This window comes from Elephantulus edwardii, unplaced genomic scaffold, assembly GCF_000299155.1.
Source record: "Elephantulus edwardii isolate Elephantulus edwardi_28Jun2011 unplaced genomic scaffold, EleEdw1.0 scaffold00077, whole genome shotgun sequence".
Lineage (NCBI taxonomy): Eukaryota > Metazoa > Chordata > Mammalia > Macroscelidea > Macroscelididae > Elephantulus > Elephantulus edwardii.
The window spans coordinates 1,807,075-1,831,063 of NW_006399827.1; the positions used below are offsets into that span (position 1 = coordinate 1,807,075).

General features: G+C 48.2%; 1 protein-coding gene across 1 annotated transcript; it reads right to left on the reverse strand.

The window, feature by feature from the left end:
* Nucleotides 1-3,633: 3,633 nt before the first annotated feature.
* AKAP1 (A kinase (PRKA) anchor protein 1) lies at nucleotides 3,634-19,384 on the reverse strand. Its single transcript, XM_006889258.1, has 10 exons — nucleotides 17,767-19,384; nucleotides 15,106-15,239; nucleotides 12,945-13,071; nucleotides 12,070-12,197; nucleotides 10,183-10,360; nucleotides 7,712-7,862; nucleotides 7,310-7,377; nucleotides 4,700-4,773; nucleotides 4,421-4,483; nucleotides 3,634-3,708 (listed from the first exon to the last, which is right to left on the reverse strand). Exons 1-10 carry the CDS (start codon nucleotides 19,382-19,384, stop codon nucleotides 3,634-3,636), a joined length of 2,616 nt encoding a protein of 871 aa, XP_006889320.1.
* Nucleotides 19,385-23,989: the final 4,605 nt, after the last annotated feature.

The window sequence follows — 23,989 nt, forward strand, 5'->3', positions numbered from 1 at the left end:
ACTACAGACATCTCTGCAAACTTATTCCTTTAGAAAGTACTGGGGAAAGCTCAGAATCAACATTTCCAATACTCTGTTCTGAAATAATATATTAGAAATGTATCTGCCCTTCACCAAGCTCCAACTTACTCACACCTTCTTGCCCCAAAATATATGGAATTCTTGCTCCTAAGGGAAAGGTTGTGGACACACGGACAACCCTTCTTCCTTCCTACCTGCATCACCTCCTCCCCAAGTCCCACCCATGTAAGGATCCTGCCTCTACTGCATTGTCTACTCTTCACTGACCACCACCTTGGAAGAAGCCCTTTTGCCCCAGACAGCCCTGGCCTTGGGTTCCAGTCCCCTCACTCCTTCTCCTTCTGGCACTAGATTAATCTCACGTTAAAACCCATCAGTGGGATACTTCACACTCATTAGAATGGCTATTACCCACAGCATCCCTCTCCCCAGAAATCAAGCACTGGTGAGGATATGCAGAAATGGATCCTTATGGTACAGGTCAGCTACTGTAGAAGTTTGGAGGATCCTTAAAAGCTTAAAATTTCACTACTCTGTTAATGTCCAAGAAATCTAACAGGGATGCAGATACTTGTACATCACTGTTTAAAGCATATTCACAGTATTAGAAAAGCAGAAGTCACCCACGTCCATCAACAGATGAAAAGATTAAATGTAGTCTAGCTATTTAATATTACTCAGCCATAAAAAAAGGGACTGAAGATATGATGTGCACTACATTTGGGGAGTTCTGGTGGTCTACTGGAAAGAAGCTGCACTGCAATCCCAAAGGCCTGCAGTTCTAATCCACGAGCTGCTCCATGGGAGAAGGATGGGCAGTCTCTTCCTGTGCTATTTACTGCCTCTGAAAATTTGGAAAAGGGGGGTCAGCTCTGACCCGATGGTAAATAACATTATACAAAGAGCTCCGGTGGCTTAGTGGTAAGAAGTAGTGCTGGCAACCCAAAGGCACAAGGTTCAAATCTACCAGCTGCTCCATGGGTAGAAGCTATAAATCAACTCATGATTTACTGCCTATGAAAACCTGCTGAGAGTCAGCTATGCGTCATTTCCAACTCAATGGTACGTAACATGTATGAACCTTGAAAACATTTTGCTGAGTGAACTAAGGCAGACACAAAAAGACAAATATAGTATATCCTATTTATAAGAAATATTCAGAATCAGCAAGTGCATAGAGAAAGTAGATTAGAAGTTACCAGGGTTTAGAAGGCAGGAGTAATTATTGCTTAACGGGTTTGTGGGTGAGTGTAGAGATGGCTGCACAACATTGTAAATACATACCACTGAATCATGCACTTAAAATTGTTTAAGTGGCAAACTTTGTTGTATATATTTTGCCATTTAAAACTTATTTTAAAAACTCTCAACAACTCCTTTGTGAGAAGGCTAAACCCATACACCAAACTCCTGCAAACTTTCTCCCTAAACTACTCTCCAAAGCTTCCACAGCCCCTCACATGACCCAGCTAAGCAGCAGAGAAATATCTGACTTGGTCTAAATCACCCCAAGTACTGCTGAGACTTGGTGCTAATGGTAGCCGAGAGTCGTGAGGACTTGCTTGGCTTTTTGCTTTCATTGTCTTTTGAGGTAGGTATCATTATCTCAAGATCCCAACCATGTGTTCATTACACAGGTGAGCAAGCCAGGTCAAAAGAGGAAGCTGTCCCTGCCACCCTGTCAGACTCAGAGAAGCCTCAGCCTCTGCGCAGAGCGATGAGAATCCATCCATCACAGAGGCTGCTGGGCTGGGACTGGAGAAACCCCAAGGAGAATGGAGATTCCAGGTCATCAGGCTACCTCAGCTCTCTAAAGACTGACACAACTTCTCAGGAATACGGGAAGGATGAGGAAGTTCACAGCACCTGCGGCCTTGGTCAAAGTGAGGAAGACACGGGGAGTGGGGCTGCCCAGGGCCGCTCACCCCTGTGGTTAGAGTGGACCTTTAACTGGCAGTGTCATTCATTAACTCATTAAGGCTCAGTATCGGGGCTCTCGTCATTCAAATGGATATATTCATAACTTTGCCATTATAGCAGATAACATAGCTTTTTAAAATGAAACGAAGTTTTCGAAGCTAGTGCATTACATTTAAGTGAGGTTAAATGAAGGAAAGGAGGTTCAGCTGCCACCTCGTGGAGAAACACAAAAACTCAAACTCCTGCCAGGGAGTCAGTTCTGACTCAGTGACCCTCCGCAGAGTGACCCTCAGCTGGGTTTCAGATGCAGTAAATCGAAGAGAAGCGATTGCTTGTCTTTCTCCCTCTGGAGCTGCCGATGAATGTGAACCCCTGGAGAGGTGGAGTCTCGGAGCGAGCAGTGCAATTAGCTACAGATTTTGCTTCCAGAGCTCCTTATCTGCAGTGGAGCAAGGATGGTGGAAAGGAACAGATGGAAATTTCTGGTCAAACATTTTCAAAGAACCACTGGTGTCCTCTTTGAATGCATCTGTCCTGGGGTGGGGAACAGACCCTGTGGGTTGAACTGTCCAGTTCACTACACAAATAACTACCCAGCTACTCCTGTGCTTCCCTCGAGCCTTTTTTTTACCATCAAAGAAATGGGCTCAAAGCTAGAATTTACATAATCTGAAATTTATACAAGTTATATAAATTGATTATTTTTTAATTGCACAACGCTGAAGCCAGTCTTACAAAAAAAAAAAAATCAAAAACACACCACTGCAAAATAATTCAATGAGTTGCTTTTTTACAAATCTGTACAGTAGGCAATTCCTCAGTCACAATTCTATACTGTACAGTCACGCAGCAGGTCCGCAGACAGGCCCGAACGGGGAGCTGCCTCTGCGGTCCTGCTTACACGTGACAGCGGGCGTGGAAGAATCTTGATTTCCCTTTGTTCTCCAGTGTATCGTGTACAAAATATTACATTTTTTTAAACATATATTTACAGAGTTTGCACAAATAGAAAATGGTTACAAATTGATAGCCAGGCTTGGCAGGATAACAGTTCCACCCCTCAACCCCCCTAGATCAAGGCCAGAGGGTGATGACTGCTCCCTATTCATTTACATCTCCATTAAAAAAGTGTGTGTTCCTAAGAGGCCTAGATGAAGTTTATAAAAAACACTCATATGCTGTAAATTCACTTACATAAAGCTATACATGTCATTTGATAACAATCAGTTCGTGTCTTGTTCCCTGAAGGTAGAAGATTGTGACGTAAAAGAGACCCTCCTGGGGAATCACCAGACATCGCTTTGCTTGTCGGCTAAGTGCAGAAATACCACTGATGGGTTTTTGGTTTGAGGGGTTGGGGAATGGGGAGAATGGAGAATGGGGTGGCAGGGGAATAGGACAACCTAGTTGAGGTCGTTTTCAATGTATGTAAGGTTTTTTTTTTTATAGTTTGGAACCAAGTTAAACCAACTGGCTTATTAAATACCATCCCATGGCTTTGAAAAGAACACACAGTTCTCTCCTTTTTTTTAGAGACCAAGCGTCTTCTCAGTAGGACGACAGCACAGGGGGAAAGCTCTCTGGGGAGGACAACCTTTTGTTACTCTGATGTAAAGTCTTTGCCTTGAGTTCCAAGCTCAATCTTTAACAGTACACAAAAGACTCAAGTAGCAGCTGTTTGAGGTGTGAGGGTCAAAGGCTTGTGTAGCAGCTGTCCACCCACTGGGCGAGTCCTCGCTCTACCAGCCACTGGTTTATCAACACCATCTAGAAGAGAAAATTCCCGTGAGTGTAGTGCGCATTCTCAAGGCAACGTGGGTACTACTCTTATAACTTCAGACCAGTATCAGTGCTTCTTTTATAAGTAACAGTCTTATAAAAGTCCCAGGGGTAAGACGCAGGACTCTTTTTTCTGGGCCAACGGGGATATGATCTAAATTTTAACCACAAAAACATGAGACTTGGTTTTTCTAAGTTTTAATACGGTAAAAATGGAAGAGAAAAAGCTAATGGAAGGTTCATCAGCGGAGTCTCTCCATCCCCAGCAACTTGCTGTTGCAGGTGGTTGTACCCTGCATTGGAGGATGCTTGGCAGCATCCCTGGCAATTGTGCCATTCCAGGCATTCCTCTAGACATTGCCAGAGGCCCACTGAGGGGAGGAAAGGGTAAGGAGCTCAGTTACCACCTCTGATTAGTTCAAGGGGAAAAGAATCCTGAATCACCTTCAACTCAATCCTTTACTGCCTATCAGCTATTTAACGAAAAGCCAATTCCCTCACTGCTGTTGAGTTGGAAGCCACTCCTAGTTGAGAACCCCTAGGTTTTCAGAGGCTGTGAACAGCCTAAGGAGAGACTGCTCATCTTTCTCTCGAGGAATAGCAGATGGATTTGAACTGCGCTGAGTTTGGCAGCAAACTCCTTAGCCACTAGGCCACCAGAGCTCCCTATCAGTAAGTTAGAAGGAAAAAAGGAACTTACTTCTTCTCCAACCACACTCCACAGCTGAATCAGAGGGAGACCGCTCTGGCTGTAACTTGTCACCTATCAAATAAAAACAAAAGTTCATCACCAAGGATATTTAAAAACTAAGTCCATGCACTATCTCCCCTAAAGGCCGCTTATCAACCCAGAACCCTAGGGGCAGGGACGCAGGTCAGCTCTCAGGGAGCCCGGATACGTAAGTAAGCAAAGCAAGGGAGACCGAGGGGAAGAGACAGGAGCCCCTCAGACAGACCCTGTTTAGCCCTCACCACCTACCTGCGCAAGCAATGCTGTGTTTCCTGTCATCTCACTCATAGCTGCATCTGCTTCTGGTGAAAAGTGCTCCTCATCTTTGGGAGAAGGAAGGCAACATTAGACGCACACTAGGACGTGGCGTTCTCATCACCTTCACTGACATTCAGGTATATTCCAGGTAGCATCCATCTTCCGACCTGGCAGTGGAACCTGGGAGAGCCTCAGCCACCCCACATAGCTCCAAATGGGTAAACTTGAGGTCCTTAATTCATGCTACCCACATGGGGACCAAAGAACAAAGGGACAGAAGCTTTACTATCGAGGCACTGGACGTGTTAGCCAACACCCTGTGCTTGGTGCAGGCTGTCTGAGCATACTGGAAGGGTCCCTTCCCTTTAACACAAAGAGATGATGTAAGCATTCCCTCACTCCCGTTTTACAGGCGAAAACATCTGAGACAAAGGCGATTGCCAATTAAAAACAAAAACAGAAGAAAAAACAGGTGATTCCCCCAAAGTCAGTCAACTATGGATCAACTCTGAGCCCATGCCAGGAGCTCTGTCACCCACTGTGAGCAGTAAGTACAGAGCGGCCAGGGCACTGGTGGCGCTATCCTCTATACTGGCTTATAAAGATATACACAAGATCACAACAAAGACAAGAGAGCGTTGAAGACAGTTTGTGAAAATCTTACGATGCGTTTTAGCCAGACCTAGACAGACTGTTAAGATGGTCAGAGCATGAAGGGGAAGGTTGGACAAAGAAAGAATATTAAAAAAGAGCCGTGCCCTAGTTTCCTATCTAATGTGTGTTCAGACAGAATATATTGTCTCTAAGGCACTTAATCACTTTGACAACCAACAAAATGAGAAAGAGCAAACGTGGGAGAGCAGACTGTGGAATGAACAAACCACACCTTCTTCAGCTACACGTACCAAGGTCCTATGCCTGCATCTTGTTGATCACCCTCTCTAGATCAGTTCTAATTTACATATTCTTGCCCAAACCAAACCCCAACATCACAGTGGCAAGGCCGCCTCAGAGCAGCCCTCCATCGGGTTTCCAAGGCTTTAAATCCTAATGGGAGGAGAGTACCATCTTTCTCACAAGGTGCTGTTCGTGGACTGGAACTGCCTTTTGGTTCACAGCACAACGTGCTACGGACCACACAACCAGAACTTCTTTCATAGTCTTATAGAAGAGGGGTGAGCAAACAGTAACAAAGCCCCATTGTTGTCATGTCAATCCCAGCTCAGACTTGGATAGAATGGAGAGAAAATGGGTGGGTGGGTGGGTGGGGGTGGGGAGTGAAAAATAATTGTATAAAGACCAGGTTTAGGGGTCAGACAGAAAAGGCTGGAACTCTCAGACCGCAGCCTTAAACCCCCCTTCAAACCTGTCACCGCTGAGGCTCAACTTTCGGTTGACAGGCCTCTAAGATGAACATTAACACCAGGGATGTACACACCAACTACACAAGGGCCAACGGAAGGGATTCACCCAGAGAGAAGGCTCAGAAGGCAGGCCGGCCAGGAAAGGATATACCTGAATGTAGTGGGGAAAGTGCAGCTATGTCATAGGGATTACAACCCATGTTACAAACACAATGTGTGTGAACTGTTGAATGGAAACTAACTTGCTCTGTAATGCCTGCCCAAATCTTAATAAAAGTTTAAGGGGGGGGGGGGGAGTCAATTCCAACTCCTGGGGAGCCCACGGTTACAGGGTGGCAGTTAGTGCTCCACAGGGTCCTAATGCCTGCCATCTGTAGGGGAGAACACCAACCCTTCCTCGTGCAGTCTGCTGGGTGGGTTTGAATCTTTAGTTAGTTGTCGCTGTGTACTGTTGAGTCAGAACCGACCCATAGCTGACCCTCCAGTGGGTTTTCAGAGGCAGTTAGTCCCAAGGGAGGAGACTGCCCATCCTTGTCCCATGGAGCAGCTGGTACATCTGAACTGCCCTTTGTGTGTGCCACCGAGGACCTTGAAAGTTAGGGAAATGGAGGCCAGATAATTTACCCAAGATGACACTACCAGTCCTCCCCTCTTTGGCAAAGTTACAGTCTAGAACCCTGATGATGGCATCAGTCTGGTCCCTCCAGGGCCCCACAGGAGCTATGGCACAGCTGAGCAGAGCTGTTGGTGTCTCCCAGGCCACTAGGTCTTTTTGCCCCCCACATTCTATAAAGTGCCGGTATTGCAAAAGTGTGGGACACGGGTGAAGTCTAGAGCAGTGGTTCTCAAAGGGTGGTCCCTGGACCAAGAGCATCAGCATCACCTGAACACTTGTTAGAAATCCAAGTTCTCGGGCCCGTGACCTGCTGAGTTAGAAACTCAGCATGGAGCCATCTGTGCTCACACCACTCTAAAACAGAAAGATTCAGAACTGGCTTTGACAAGCACTGTGGCATTTGGACAAGAACAAACTGGGAGGAGGGTAGAGAGAATAGTGCAACAATGAATGAATGGAAACCCAAAATCTCTGTAAATGTTTATGAAAATTAATAAAATATAGAAAAAAAAGAAAAAGAAAGTAAAAATACATACATACATACATACATACATACATACATACATAAATAAAACAGAAAGATGTGCTCTCAACCCGCCCAGCCAGAGGCCCACCTGTTACCTGACAAGGGCATCACGTTGTCCAGGAGGACTTCTGCTCCCTGGAATGGCAGCGTCACAAAATCTGACCTGTAGACAAGGAGCTACTTAGGACAAACTTGAAAACCTATTGCTCTCAAGTGGTATCTTTCTCTTGGGTCACAAGAAGGTGGGTATCAGAGCCATTTCCTGCATCAAATTCCCAAGGAAAGGGCCTCTCTTTTGACATGGGATGCTAGGGGAGTTCTCTCACCAGCCACGCTTTTCTACCTCATTCATAATCTAGTGTGATTTGGCTATAGGACAGCAGACAGCAGGATGGGACAGAAGTCTGTTCTGAGCCAACTGTGTGGAGATAACACATTTCCCAACCAGCAGGACCCGGCTTCCTGACCACCAGGCTGCCTGGGGAGTCTTCACTCACCTGATTTGCCGGAGCACGTCCACTTTCACCCTCTTATATCCACCATAGTCCACGTAGCGAATCTCCACTTCGTTGGTCTCCTCGTATGAGGCAACCACTTGGGCCCGCCACCAGGCACCATCAGCACCAGGGGCAGCACAGATGACGGCGACTGCAGGAAGAGAAAAGGGGTGTGTGACCTGCATGGTCAGTGCTCCTCACCTCTCACACTGCTCCCTCAGGGAGGTCGAGGATGGGAAAGGCAATGAGTCCCCAGAACCCAAGATGAGTAGAGGAGAGACCCGATATGGGAACGCCTGCTTGGGAGGCATGCCACCCCAAAGCTAACCACACCAAATGCACTCCATCTAGGTCTGTTTACTCTGAAACATGAAGTCCATGGTAGATACAGATGAACTGAGAATAAGACAAGTAAAATTGGAAACGGGGGGAAATGGGGGCCAGTGCCTGCCCTGTATTCTTTTGGTTTTGAAAGAATAAAGAAAGTGCAACTATAATGGATCTCTATATCCTGGTATCCTGCTGCAGCCCAAGATAGCTCAGGCTGAGGGCTGGGCTGGTGGCACCTTCTAAGGCTAAGTCCCACTTTCAGCCTTTGCCTCAGAAATGTCCCAAGAGCACTAAAGCCTGGGCATCCAACAAGGCCAGAGAGCAAGTACCCCACAGGGTCACCAACCCTTCCATACTCTGGGGAAGCAGGGATGGGGCAGCTGAAACCATAGGCAAAGGTCACCACCAGCCACAGCCCTAGGCCTGCTGGGACGGGGCCTGTGACACAACGCTAGTTACACTGTGTTCTGACCCGCAAGGGGAGGCCCTGGTACCACCTCTTAGATCTCAGTTCAGTCTCTTTTATTAAAAATTGGTTTGCATATAATCACTCATCTACATCATATATCTTGGTTCAGTCTTTACTGCTGGGTTTGGGAAACCTTAGAGAATTTAAGGACAATTAAACTTATTACTCCAAAAGAGGAATGTGGCATCAGGATTGGTGGAAGAATCATCAACAACCTACGTTATGCAGATGACACAACCCTGCTTGCTGAAACTGAGGAGGACCTGAAGCACTTGCTGAAGGTCAAGGATTGCAGCCTCCTATATGGACTGAAGCTCAACATCAAGAAAACAAAGATTTTCACCACTGGGCCAACTGATAGCATCAGCATGGATGGTGAAGAGATTGAGATAATTAACAGTTTTAGTTTACTTGGCTCCACAATCAACACTCTTGGTAACAGCAGCCAGGAAATCAAGAGACGAATTGCATTAGGAAAGTTGCCTGTGAGGGACCTCTCAAGAGTACTGAAGAGTAACGACATCAGACTGGAGACTAAGGTGCACCTGATCCGGGCTATAGTTTTCGCAATTACATGCTATGCGTCAGAGAGTTGGATAGTGAATAGGGTTGCTAAAAAGAGAATTGATGCCTTTGAGCTGTGGTGCTGGAGAAGACTGTTGAATATACCATGAACTGCTAGGAGAACAAACAGGTTTGTCCTGGAGAGGGTAAAGCCGGAAGGCTCTTTGGAGTCAAGGATTCTGATGCTTCGTCTGACATATTTTGGGCATGTTGCAAGAAGGGACTGGTCCTTGGAGAGGGACATCATGTTTGGCAGAGTGGAGGGGCGGCGAAGGAGAGGAAGACCTTCGATGAGACGGATCGATTCCGTGACTGGAGTGGTAGGAATAAGTGCGTTTGAGATGGCTAAGTTGGCACAGGATAGAAGAGCGTTTAGAGCTCTTGTACATAGGGTCGCTATGAGTTGCAAGTGGCTCGATGGCACACACAACTCCAAAAGAAAAATTACACAAAATGCTATGTGGAATTTCGAACAGTTTTTCTGATCCCTTGAAGCTCACCATGAGGCCTGGGTGAGAAGAGGAAGCCAAGACCTCTGATGGGGGTGGCTGGGTGGAAAGACAGCCAAACACTGGATCCCTAATCCCAAGTGCAACAGAGATACAAAGCAGCCAAAGACGGGCTCTAGCTTTAACGTGGCTTTGCATCAAAGAACCTGCGAAGGTGGCGTCAGGCTTCAGAGGCTCCGTTTCCTCAACTGTCAAATGGAGATGACCTGGCCCACAGCTCAGCGGCTGTGGTAACCAGTGTGTGCCTGAGACGCCTTACACGTAATACGTACAGCTTTCTACCTTCATTCAACCTCATGCAACCTGTGGGAGTGAATAAATGAGTGTGCTGGTTTCTGATTTCGAATGCCCAGACTTCATTCCAATTTCATCATCATCCTAAACTACTAAAAACAGCTTTGGTAAGCAAGCCAGGAAACCTATCCTGGCCTGACTATGTTGATGGGAAGACTCAGAGAAGGCTGCCCACAAGGATCCAGAAAAGTCTCCCCTGGTCAGGTTCGAGGGCAGAACAGGCAACTCCCAAAGCTTCTCCACAAGTCTGGCCAGGTCCCAGGGCTTCCCCACAGCCCTCTATCCATCCCCCAAGGAGCACTTACTTTCTACAGGGGTGGGTAAGGTGGGGATCCCGGGCTGAGAGTAGCAGAGGTACATCTGCTGGTCCAGACTGCGCAGGGCATGGAAGGTAGGATGCGTGTGCTGCTGCACAAACAGGTGCCCTGCGTTAACCTGGTTAACCACGATCACCTCCACAGTGATGCCGTTGGGAAGCATGAGCTGTCAAAGGGAAGATGCAGTGGTCACTGTGACAATCATTCTCGTCCAGGGGTTTGGATAAGCCCTGGGGCTCCAGGCAAGTCTCTGAGCTTTTATATCTTCAAAAAGACATAGCAACCGAGAAACACCCAGGTGAGAAAAGGTTCAAAGACTTTCACCATGAGAAGGGCTTGACACCACTGTGGTCCTTATCGTGTAATGCCATGAATAATCCATCAGGGGCACCCTCACCTCAGGGTAGGACAGGGTGGCTCTCAGCAGATGCCGGACACTCAGAAGCCAAGGGTGGAAGCAGTGCTGGGCCGCATACTGACCTGGCCAGAGTCCATCCAGAGCTGCCCCTCCCTCCCACCTCTCCTGATGAGTCTGTAAGACCCAGGGAAGCAAACATGAATGAAATGGTCATTGAGAACAAGGTGGCACAGAATAGGACAGCTGAGCCCAGGAACTGATGAACTTAAAGTATCTCTCTCCTCTGCCTTCCTGACAGTGGCCTGCCTTCATTTTACTTTCCTCCACCCTCCAAGGCCTGGTTCCTCATCTCTGTGCTCCAGACAGTCTCGACTCACTGGTCCTTTAGGATTTGAAACATGCTCAGTGGCTGGACCCTGTGTTGTAGGGTCCTGAGAAGAAGCGGAAATTACTCTCTATAAAGATTTCTTAAGACTCCAGCTTTCCCAAAGCTGAGCAACCAGCAATACCTAGGAGCTCCGGAGAGGGCAGGGCATCAATCCACTTCCCAGCCAGTGGCCACGAAGAGAGACGCTCCTACTCAGAGTCCTAGGCAATCGCATAGCCTCCCAGCACTGCTGGTTGAAAAGTATCCTGGTTTTCCCTCTCCGGTCCCACTGAGCTGAGCACAGAAGGAAACCCGTACAGGCCACTCACTTTTTTTAAAAAAAATAAAGTAGAACTAGAACCAAAGTTCCTGGGAAAACAAAATTCTACACAACTTTAAGAGTGAGGATACAACTGGGTTCAGTCCACTCCCAAATATCCATAAGGAAGAGGGCATTCTATCTCCATCCCTCAGGACAGAAGGACCCTTCTCTGGGGGTGGGAGAATGCAGAACCTAAAGCTCTCCTACAAGACCCCAGTTCAGCCCGCTGGTGTGCAGTGCAGAGGTCTTTGGCCCGCAGAGCCTCCCTGATCTCATTCCACCACAGAATCAAAGGATCCAAAGTCCTGCAGCTACCAGAACGCTCAAGATGCCAGCACCTTTTCCTGTTGACCCCCCACTCCCTACAGCCTCCAAAGAGCCACCCTGCTTCCTGAGCTTCTCTACGATACAGGTCCTTTCCTGGGGAGAGGGAAGAAGGGGGTCCTTCATCAGGCCCACTCCTTAGTGTGACTTGACTGAGTCCTCATCCAACTTCAGGATGACAGGTTCCATCAGGATGGGGACCCTGCACAAACCACAAGTCAATCTAAACACATCATCTCCCGGCTGGAATAGAATCACTGAAAACACAGCAGAGGTGGGGAAAGTGGTCCTGTCAAAGAGACCCAGGGGCTCCCTGCTGAGCACGCATTGCATCCCGGATCCACAGCACAAGCTGGCAGCAGGACCAGGACCAGGAGGCCTGAGAGCACGACATGAGCGTGCTGTTAGTTTCTTTGCCCATGGTCTCGGGAGTCTCTCGCTGGGGTTGGTCTGGGGGACAGGGGCATAAGAAGCCCTGGCGAGACTAGGAAGGTGTGTGCTCACCCAGGAGGTCATCGGTAGAGAAGGCAGCGCCAGTGAAGGCAGTGGAGGAGCGTAGATATTAGTGAGGTTCAGTTCTTTGAACTTCTTCCCAATCAAGTTCAGCGCTTTGTCCACATGATGCTGAGAGCCTAAATGCGGATGGAGGCATTGCAAATAGTCAGTACAAAACATCACTGCAGAACAAAAGCACATGCATCCTCTACCCCACTGAACCCCTCCTAGTGTCCAAGAACTGCTCTGAGGGGCCAAAACTTGAACTCTGACATTTCTATTTTACTATTTTGTGTGCATGTACCATCAAATCAGATCTGACTGGTAAAGGAGGAGATGGCCCCTCTTTCTCCAACAAAGCATATGGTGGATTCGAACTGCATATCTCTGGGATTGCAGTGGAGCTTCCTGCCAGTAGGCCACCAGAGCTCCCTTGAACTCTGATATTTTTAAAAAGCATCTAAATAGACTTGACCTCTGGTCGCCTTTCTAAAGGATCAGTGGTTTGAATGCATAAGGCAAGTTGGTGGGGAAAGTCCTTGTTGACTAGAGGACTCACAGGTACAGTGGTTCGGGTCTGTGAAGGGCTCATGTTGGCTGACTGGCATTGTAAATCCAGGACCCTAGCCCCACCTATCCAAACCTGTTTCTCTCCAGCAGATCTGTGGAAAAGAGACCTGAGTCTCCTTCAAGCAAAAGAATGGTAAAGAGAGCTCAAGGGCCACAACCAAGTCCCCCTTCGGCTGGAATGAGAAGCAAAGCTTTAGGCTCAGAGGCTTGGACTCCACAGAGGAGCACACGGCACTCAAATGTTCTGTTTATGTGCCTTTCAGTTAAGAAAATGAGAGCTTCACCAGGGAAGCAGGTCATCAGAGGGCACTGACCTTCTATGTGGCAGATCTGGATGTTCTGAGTGTAGGGCAGAGTTGAAATGTAGATCTTGGCACCAGATGTCTGCTTCAGAAAACTCACATATCGCCCCTGTTTGCCTATTAGCCGGCCCACTAAATGCTTCAGGAAAGAAAAAAAAGTTAACAGGAAGTTAATTCTCCACATTCTAAAAATCTAGCTTTGTTTTAAACAAGACAAAGATGAGACATATTATTAACATTTCAGCACATATCTCCCAGGTGCTATTCTAAACAGTTACATGTAATAACACAACACACCAGCAGAGTTTCTAACTAAAGCATGTGTGTTGACGTAGAACTGCATTCTGCAGGGTTCTCAGTAGCTAATTTTTGAAAAACAGATCACCAGGCCTTTCTTCTGAGGTACTTCCAGTTGGACTTGATTCTCTAATCCTTCAATTAGCAGCTGAGTACATTAATCCTTTGCACCATTCAGACTTTGCATTTACTCATAGTAAATGTTTTATCTGTGAAACAAGACCCACAGCAACTCATCATGAGAATGTGGCTGGCTAGCTACAGCAGTTCCAATCCAGCCTCAGAAAGCTGCAAGAGCAGCATGAACTCCTAAGTCTACTCTACGAAACTTCCCCTGGTCCTCCCAGGTTCAGAGAAAAATCAAATCCCAACGTGGTCAAGTTCATTCTGACTCGCAGTGAATCTCAAAGGCAGAAGAGAACTGCCCATTGGGGTTTTTAGGGTGTGTGCTTTATGGAAACAGCTGCCACATCTTTTTCTCCCAGAGTGCCTTGTGGGTTTGAACCAAGACCCTCGATGAGATGGATCGATTCTGTGATTGAAGTGATGGGAATGAGTGTATTTGAGACAGTGAGGTTGGAACAGGATAGAGTGGCGGTTAGAGCTCTTGTACATAGGGTCGCAAGCGACTCGATGGCACATAACAAGACTGCTTTAAGCACTGAGCCACCAGGGCTCCTTCCAAAGATCCAGAAACTGCATTTAAAAATAAAGAGTTAAGAACTTCTAGGCTCCTGCTGCCACCTTACTGGCAAGCTAGAGCCTTCAGCAAATCAAGATAGAGGCACAGAGAAATGCCCAGTGTGCCAGAGTTCAAGGCCGTGAGAAGCAGCCAAACTTAGTCATGATGTAAGACAAGCTCCGAAGCAATCCCAAATGATCCCCAGCCCCAAACAAGATCCTAGGGACATGGAGTCTTTCTTCCCCTAGAGTCTGCCCCACAACCACAGAAGGGCAGGACCGCTAACAGAGCCACTGAGGAGGACAAAGCCAAAGAGAGCGCAACCTGGGGCTAAAACAGCCTGCCTGGCCTGGAGTTCAGACCAAGCCACGTCCCCCCTCCACAGGGGCTGAGCACCCCAGGAGAGCGCAGCCTGCCAATTATTTCTGAGCCCCAGAGACAAACCTAAAGATCAAACTAATAAATTGTAAATTATAACAGTAAAATGCTAGAAACCACTTAAGCACCCTGGAATTGGGGATTGGTGAGGAAAATTGACATGCATACAATGAATAATGCAGTTCAAATTACATTTTCAAAGAATAACACAGGAAAATTAAATTGTTAAATATTTAAAAGCATTCATTAAAGTGACATAAGCTCAGTTTTGTTTAAGAACCACAGGGTGCAATTCGAGAAGGAAATAAAAGTCTTTACAGCCACTCTCAGGGGTGGGATTGGAGCTAGTTTTCATTCCCTTCATCCATTTCTATACTTTAAGTTCTTTAAAACATGTTTTTGTGCTTTTCTCAATTATAAAGTACGCTCTGCGTTTGAGTATGTGAGCCACCACAGCACAGGCCCGAATGAAAGCAGGGGGAAAGGTTCTCTAGCTGCCCCAGGCCCTTGCTCTGGTTTCTTGCTAGCATTTTCAAACACCCAGCAGAGCGGGGCTCTGGCATGCTCAAGCCAAGTCCATGGGAGACAAGCAGGCCTGTGAGTTTGAGAAGGACATGAATAAGACACTCCCACAGGCAGCTGGAGGAATTCCATTTGCAGGAAGCTCTCAGAACCTTGGTGAAAGGTCACTCCGGGGCTGCTTCTGGTTTTGGTCTACCCTCGCCTCCCCTCTTTCAGTCTGCAGGCCCCAAGCCAGCAGGAACTTGGAATCTCGAGACGTAGCACTTGGCCGGTAGGGATGCTGGGAGCCTTTACCTTTGGCACTTCAATCTCCCAGATGATGAGGTCGACCTTCTTAGGGTCAGACCCTGCCTGGGCACTCTGGAAGCCTTCGGTCTTGCTAAGGTTGCAGCCACTATCCACGGAGTCCATGCTGTTTCCGTCAGAACCTGTTGGGGAGGAAGAGGCACGGCACACACACCAGCACCGGCTCAGAGCAGCCAACACCGAGGACCTTCCAAAACTTAAATTCCTGGGAAGCCCTTGCCCCACACCCCCTTTCTCAAGCTTGGCAGGTAACTGCCAACTCACAGTCTAGAAAGATCAGAACAACCCCAATGAAAGGAGGACCGGGGGTGTAGCTACACCTACTTTTAGCCTGTCACTTACAGTCCTACTTGTTAATTGGTAGCCACACCCAGTCACAGCTGCTAGAGTAGAAACAAGTGGTGAACTCTGTGCCCAGGGAAGGAGAGCCCCAGGAGCAGGAGAGGGGGGACGAGCAATGACAGGCCTACATGGCTCCAGCAGCCAGGTATGTGATTCAGGCTGCTCGTCACAACTGCCTGGACATTCTCCCAATAACCCCAGTCACAGACCCCATGCCTGAGCTCAGAGGCTCTGCCTCACTGGCAGCCTGAGAATGCACCTCACCCTGACCAGGCCCAGCTGTCCATCGGCAGTGGACAAAGGGAAGGAGGGCCTCTGCTCCCTCTGCTTAGATCTGACTTAGGCACTGCTAAATGCTTGTCTGGACTCCAGGCTGGTCTCTGACACCACGGTCAACAGACAGAACTAAAGTGCATTCAGAAGGGGGCAGCTGTGCAGACAAGACTGTGCTGAGCTGGGTTGTTCCTGCTGAAGCTCTTGCTCAAGATCAAGTCCTGAGGCCATGGCACAAAAAGCTGGGGTCCAGACCAGCTTACAGCAGCAGCGTAGGCTCCCATATGGTGAACTCAAGAGTCAGAAATGGACCATTACCAAGACTCCACTAATTAGGTTATCCAAAACTCGGGTATAACCTTTTGCTAAGCGGTTAATGATCTCTCGGAGCACAAAGGACTAGAGCTTAAAAGACTCCGCTCTCAGCGAGGAAGAGTCCCTTTCAACTTCACCCCTCTCTCCACACCAGGGACTCAGAAGGCTTTACAGCAGGGAAGTGCCCTAGAGAGACGGCTGCTAGATGCAGAAGGAGACGGAGAGGGGGGCTCCACTCGCATGAGCCCTCAGCCTTTGCCTGGCACAAATGGCCAAGAACTCTCAGAAGACCAATAGCAGGCTGCGTCCAGAGCCAGTTTCCAGCTCCCTCAGCCTGGCAGCCCTTGGGCCCCTCTTAGAATCATCCTCCCAGGCACAAAGCAGGGATAATGTGAGAAGGCATGGAAGGTAGGAGCCTGGCGCCTGGGACACGCTGACAACTCCATAGACACTTTTATCAGGATTCTATCTGCCACCCTATACCACACCATACTGTCTCCACAGCTCAGATGTAGCCTGCCCTTCTGCTAAGCCTCATCTCAACGGCTTTCAACACATGTGAGCAGCTACTACACTATCAGTCTAGAATTGGCGTGAGAAGGCTGCGGGACATACTAAGCTCAGGGACAGTAGCTAAAGGGAAATACCTTTGGTTTGCTATTTTGGGGTTTTGTTTTCTTTTAATTCATCCATTTTAAGATGCCTTAAAAAAAAAAAAAGACAACCAAAACATTTTAACATTCTTGACATTAAGATGCATCTTTTATAAAAGGTCTCTGGCATGTTACAATCATAACTGGCAGCATTTTCTTTTAGAGGTGCACAGACAGTCACATTAGATGTGGTGCGGCATAGGCTATGGTACACAACAGATGCTGCTCTACGCAGGGTCCCCGGAAAGGTTCCCCACCTTCCTGAGGCTGCAGTGGTGGAAAGGGTTCCAGGGCAGACAAGTCAGACCCATGCCACCAAAGTGTGGCACCTTTCCATGAGATAAAGAAAACTACCCCGGGGTAGCTGCAAAGGCAGGGTCAGGAGCTGCTGACCTGGAACTTAGCAGCCTGAACTGTCTACATTGGGCTCAGCACTCCAAAAACCCAGCGGACACTTGGTGACCACAGTGTCCCTCTTTCCCGGGGTGGAACTGCAAATGCATAGAAAGAACACGGCTGAGGCTCTCTGTGGAGGAAGAGCTGCTAGCAACAACTCAGGAAAGCTCGAGCCTCCCATGAGTATTCAAAACTGCAGCCATTCTTTGGGCACTTACCCTGAAAGAGCTTCTGGAGAAGGGAAGCAGGTGAAGATGTGGGAACAAGAACATGATTAAAAAGAAACAGGTCATTAAGAAAACCTCATACCCACAGATTTGACACTCAAGGGCAATAAAGCTATGGATGCCTTTCCACTAGAAAGCCATTAAGAGGTCAGCATACAAGAGGCAAAGAGGCATGCCTATGCAAATCTGTGACTCCAACTTTGAGCTGGTCCTTTCAGAGGGGTTGGGAAGGGTCACTGGATACAGTATCAAGTTATAGCTCCCATGGCTTTGGAGTTTCAGGGTACCCACCAACTCAGCCTATGCAGATGGTATGGGTACAGAATAGAAAAGTATCATTCATTTGCTACAGAAACCAGAGAGGGAGAGGTATGCCAGCAGCCCAGTGAACAGAGGGAGTCCCACCCCATTCCTCTCTGTGGGAATACCCAAGACCCTCCTACCTCCCGAATGGTCTGTTTCTGCGTCCACGCTCCATCCATCCTCAGCCCCCAAATCTGACAATTCCTCCTTCAGCACCCCATTGCTGAAGGGCACAGTACTTTCTGGCAGTGGTGGGGTGATGCTCTTGTCCCTGGGGCTGGAGTTAGTGTCTGTGCAACAGTCTTCGATGCCAGATGTGCTGGTGGAATCCGAGCACCGGCCTGAGGAGCCCACAGAGGGAGCATCCTGGTTGCCACCCGACGTGCAGGTGACGCAGCCTGCATCTTCCACTAGGACGTTTGTGTTGTCTGGAGGCTCCCCAGGTGGGGCAGCCTGTGAGGGGCAGGAGGTCATCGAGATGTGGTATGCAGAGTTCCGGGGTGGCTTGCTGTCCTTGGTGGGGCTAGAGAGAGATCTGTTCAAGCAGCTCACGTAGGTTTTTGGACGGCATGGGTCCTCTGCCAGTGGGTCTGACAAGGACAGGGCTGTAGGTAACATGGCCGCAGGCACCTCTGCTATGGCCAGAGTGGGCGCTGCAGCACCTTGCTCCAGGACAGCTTCCTGGCTGACAGGAGCACCTCTCTCCTCTTCAGGCCCTTGGAGCTCATTGTCTGAGGCTGGATGCACTCCACCTGTAATCTCACCCCCTCTGGTGGCCTGCATTGCTTCGGCTGCTTCCAAGATCACCTTGGAGATGATCTGGAAGGCAGCTTGTTCCAACTTCTCATTTGTATCTGCCATCTCCTCTTTGATCGCTTCTCCTGCCTGGTCTTCATCTCGGGGCTGGTCATCTCTGACTCCAGGGACTGGCACTTCCTCATCCTTCACCAGCTCAGTGTGCACCAATTCCTCCACCACAGAGTCCTCCTCCTGCACCAGCCCAGGCCCCTGTGGCGGGCTGGGCTTCCCTTTCTCCTCGCCTAGCTGCCGAGGGGCCAGGCTGGCCGCTTTGCCATTTTCCAGCTCAGAACCGTGCTCCTGAGACAACACCGCTTCCTCCAGCACACTTTCTCCCAGCACCGCATCCCCGGTTCCTTCTGTGTGCCCTAACTCCTTTGCTTTCTCCCCAGGGCCCCACTTCTCTGCAAGGGCTGCTGGCTGGCCGGGCCAGGCCTTCCCTGGCGTCCTACTGAACATGGGCTCTTGCTTGCACCCCTCAATCGCGTCATGGGGGAATGGTTCCCCCTTCGGTGATAAAAGCGGATGCTCAAGGGGAATGGACTTTGCTTCATCACAAGTTAGGGGCAATTCCAGCTTTGCACTGTCATCTTTGCGGGTTCCGGGTCGAAATCTTGTGTCTGTAGTGTTAAGGCTCCCTGAGGACTCTGACTTCCGAAGGGTTGGGTGTGCCCGTAGCAAAGCTGGGGGCTCTACAGAAGGCTTACTTGTGGCAGACAGTTCCTTTTCTGGCAGCTGTGTGACACTGAGGGGTGTTGACACAACTCTGGGACAGGTGTCTTCCAGCACCGGTGGTTCCTCAGTGGCAGGATCTCTCCTCAGTTCCACAGCAATGGCCTCCACCTGCTTGTCCTGCTTGCTGATGGGTTCTTTTTTACGAGAGAAAAACCACCACCAGCCAAGGAGTGCCAGCATCCCAGGCAGTGCCAACGGGAAGAGGGAACGGAACTGGATTGCCATCCCAGAGGCTGGAAGCAATTATACCTGAAGAGAGAAGAGAGGGAGAGGGGGAATGAAATGAGTGGCATGAAAGAAGACATCAATGTGGCGTACAGGAGGTGGAACAAAGGCTCTGGATCAGAGCTGTCCACTGGCCCTTTCCTATCCCTCGTGGGTCAGGTCTTATATCTCGGATTGGAAGTGGGTGGCTGGATGGGAAGAAACGCCCTTCCCCTTGCTATTGTTAGGTACCATCAATTGGGAACCAACTCATAGCTGACCCTCCAGTGGATTTTCAGGGGCAGTAAATGCCCTAGGAGGAGCCTGCCCATCTTTCTCCCACGGAGCAGCTGGTGAACTTGAACCACTGCCTTTGGGTTGGCAGCACAACTCATTCATGTACACTCCTCTGAAGCAAACTGAGTGAGCACTGTCTTGAGCCCAAATCCTTTCCTTCGTTGTTGCATGATGTCAAATTCTCCCTGCATTCTCTGCAAAGAGAATATCATAAATATGTTTCATTCCCTAGAATTTCAGGATTGTTTTCATCGGTCTGATGGCACAGAAACATCTTTTCAATGACAGAACACACACCAGGTCATTCCCAATTGGGGGGAAGGAGGGTTTAAGAAATGGATCTTAGATCCGTGAACTTTGCAGAATTCATCAGTTCTAACAATTTTGAATTTGCTATTTGCAAACAGAAATTCTGCGCTTCTACAATAGCAGTTCAAGGTGGCTGTGCTTAGAAGTCACTTTGGAAACTTTAAAAAAGCTCAATACCCAGTGTGCACTCCAGAACATCAGACTCTGAGGTGCACACAGGTAAAGGTTTGTTTGCTTTTAACCAGATATCAATGTACATTCAAATCTGTTAACTTTTCTGCAACAAAAGAGGCCTGGTGATGCAGTGGCTAAGTGCTTGGCTCCTAACCCAAAGGTCAGTGGTTCAAACCCATCACTGACACATGGATCTGGTTTGGGGGTCATTCTATAACAGCTTCCAAAAAAAACTGGCAGATCACAGAACATTTCCTTTGTACTCTGTCTTTGATACCAAAAGAAATATCTGAGAAAGGAAAAAGATTGAAGGGAAAGGAGCTCTTAGAATAGGGCGGCAATAGCTCACTGTCAGGAAATCCAGTCTTACTACGACACCCACAACCACTTCCTTCGAGTCAATTCCAACTCACCGCCATCCTATAGGGCAAAGCAGAACTCCCCACCGGGTTTCCAAGCTCTGGTAGTATGGTTTATAATGAGTTGCACCACTTAACCAAAGGCTGAGCAATGCCATGGTTTGAATTTACCAGGGGTTTCAAGGGAGAAAGATAGGTAGTCTCCTTCCATCATGATTTACAGCCACAGTGATTTAAACCCAAGAGTTAAAAAAATCAACAGCAGTGGGTTTGAGTTATTCTTTAGGGAAGCCAACTGCCACAGCTTCTCCTGCATAGCAGGCACCAGGCTCAAACCACTGACTTTGTGGTTCGTGGCGGAGCACTTCACCATGATTTTGCTCCTCTAAAGAACTCAGCCTAAGACATGTCGCTGTTGTTTTTAGATGCCATCGGAGTTGAGTGACTATGACTCATACACAGTACCCTATGAACAACAGATCGGAATCGGCCCTATCTTGGACCATCCCCATGATATCTATCCTGCTCAAGCTCATTATGGTAATCACTATGTCAATCCATCTTATTGAAGGTCACCTTCTCCTCTGCAATTCCATTCCTAAGTTTATCTAAAAAAAAGGGATCCAAGCTGGCATATGTACACCAATGTTCATGGCAGCACTATTCACGAAAGCCAATGACAGAAATCCTAAATGTCCCTCCATGGTTAGCAATAGGACATGATACGGACTATGCCACGGCGCCCCTTATAAATGTCTGAATAAAAGGGAGCGCTGGCAACCTAGTGGTGAGGAACTGCGCTTTCAAAAAGGAACGCCATTCAAATCCACCAGCCGCTCTGCAGGAGAAAGATGTAAATCCCACACGATTTGCAGCCTCTGAAAATCCACTGGAGGGGCAGCTACAAGCTGGTTCCGACTCAAGAGAACAACAACGATCTATGCATGAAAGGATAAACAAAATATTCCATGTGCATATGATGGAGTATCACTCTGCTAAAAAGAGGAACCAAGTCCTGCCACGTGTTACAATATGAACAAACCCTAAAAACATGTTGAAAGAAATGCATCATATAAAAGTTGTATAAACTCATTTATATAGAATGTCTCAGTAAAAGTATAAAGACCAAAGTTTATTAGAAGTTATCATTGCTAAGCGAGCTCTGGTGGCCTAGTGGCAAGAAGCTGCACTGCAATCCCACAGGTGCTCAGTTCGAATCCACCAGATGCTCTGCTGGAGAATGAGGGACAATCTCCTCCTGTACCAGTCAGATCTGATTTGACAGTACACACAGAAAAAGAATAAATTTTTTTAAAAAAGAAAATAGGTATCATGGTAGGAAACAGGAGAGGGAAGTCTCACTGCTTAGAGTGCACTATACCGTCGTGGGTGCTGGGACATGTGGAAACGGATAAACTGTTACACAGCATGATGGGCTCCATGTCACTGAATTATACATGTAAAAGACGCTGAAATGGCAAATGCTGTTATTTAAGAAAGGAAAATAATGAAGCAGAGAGGAAGTAAAAGAATCACACAAAAGGACACCTTTCTATTCGACACACCAACAGTGACATGCCCTAAACTCAAGGGACAGAGGGAGATAGTTACAAACAGCCTCTCTAAAGAGCTCCAAGAGGTTTTTGCCCTTTCAAAGCTAAAAAGGAAGGTCTTGATTGTCCAGGTTGAGAGTTTGCCCATTTGACACTAACACTAGACTGCCTCAGTCCCTCTCGAATCAACTACAGTGCAATAATGCTCCACCATGCATTGTGACTTGGTGTTGACGTGTAAGCCAGGCACTTCACATCACAACACAGTCTCAAGCCCCACTATGTCACTGGCCTTCCCACACTGTCATCTGCTTGGCTCTCAAGTTCATTCACAAAGAATGCAAAGAACCAGCCACCTGTACCTACAATACAGGCCTGTAGGCTGCTGTCCTGAAGGACCACTGCCCTGCAGCTCACTGGACACCAATATCTGGCTGGTGAGACTCCATGTACCAGCCCAATACTCCGAGCCTGGATAGGCCCCTAGAGATTGAGCCTTGAGGTACCTAGTCCCCCCATCCACAGTGGTGCCTCCTCAGCCCAACTGTACCATTTCCAAGCAGATACCCCCTCCTGTTGTCCTTTGAGGGCCCCCTTGAATGCATCCGGTAACGTTAACTCCCCACCCCCCACTCCTAGCCTCAACTAGAGACAAAGAGGCCAAATGATGAGGAACCAGGAACTTCCCACTTGTGCTTGGTGAGTGACTCTGAACAAAGCCCTTCTCTCCATGACTGCTTCCAAGAACCAGGTCTACCTGACCCAGCAGCTCGAACAGCACATGAAAGAGGACCGAGATCCTCAGATAGTCAGGGAAGGCATGGCCATCCCCTATGAGCCATGTTTCACCAAAATCAGAGCCAAGAAGAATCCTTGGCATCAGCAGTCATCTTGCCCAAAGGTCTTGGCTGCGACACACCTGAGCTTCAGAGCACCCAGGGGTGACAGACACCTCCACCTTCCCCTAGTCAAGGGAGTGGTTAGGACCTCACTTCTTCACTCCTACTCCTTCACAGTTCTACACTGCAGGCTTTTTAGGAATATTCAGAAATAAAGACTTTAGCGATCCATAAAAAACCCCACTTTCTCTGATAAATCTAGAAAAGGCAGTGAAGACACACTCACCAAAAAACTAAACTCACTGACTCAAGTCAATTCCAGCTCTGAGTGACCCTCCACAGGGTTTCAGAGACTATAAATCTTAAGGGAGCACTAGTGTTAAGGAACTACGCTGCCAGCCCGAAGGCACACAGTTCAAATCCACCAAGTGCTCCATAGGGAAAGATGGGAAATCTCTTGTGCAATTTACTGCCCCTAAAAACCTGCTGGAAAGTCATCCAGCAATGACAAAAGCAATGACAAATCTTAAGGGGAGAAGACGGGCTGTCTCTCCTAAGACCCACTGGCGGATCTGAACTACTGGCCACATCTAGCCTCTTGGTTAGCAGGGTGACTAACCTTTCCTAAGAGTTCTAGTGGAAGGGGAGCTCTGGTGGCCTAGTGGCAAGGAGCTACAACTACAATCCCAGAGGCGCATGGTTCAAATCCACCAGATGCTCTGCCGGGGAAGGAGGGGCAGTCTCCTCCTGTACCAGTCAGATCTGATTTGATGGTACACTCACACAAAAATAATAAAATTTAAAAAAAAAAGAGTTCTAGTGGAGTTCCTTCACACCCACCCTGAGTGGCACTTCCAGTCCCACAGGGCTCTGCACCCCTTCCTTTATTGCCACTCTCTCCCCCAAATTCTTAAGGGGTTTCTGTTTGTTTGTAGTTGAAGACATTATTCAGAGGCATTTAGTCCTGTGGGTCAAAGCCTTCACACATGAAGGCAGGCTGTTTCCTCTCCCAGGGCCTCCATCCCTGCCCTGCAGACCTGGACACAAAAGGCAGGCATGCCGTCAGGGAAAAGCCTCTCAGGAGGAGGGAGCCAG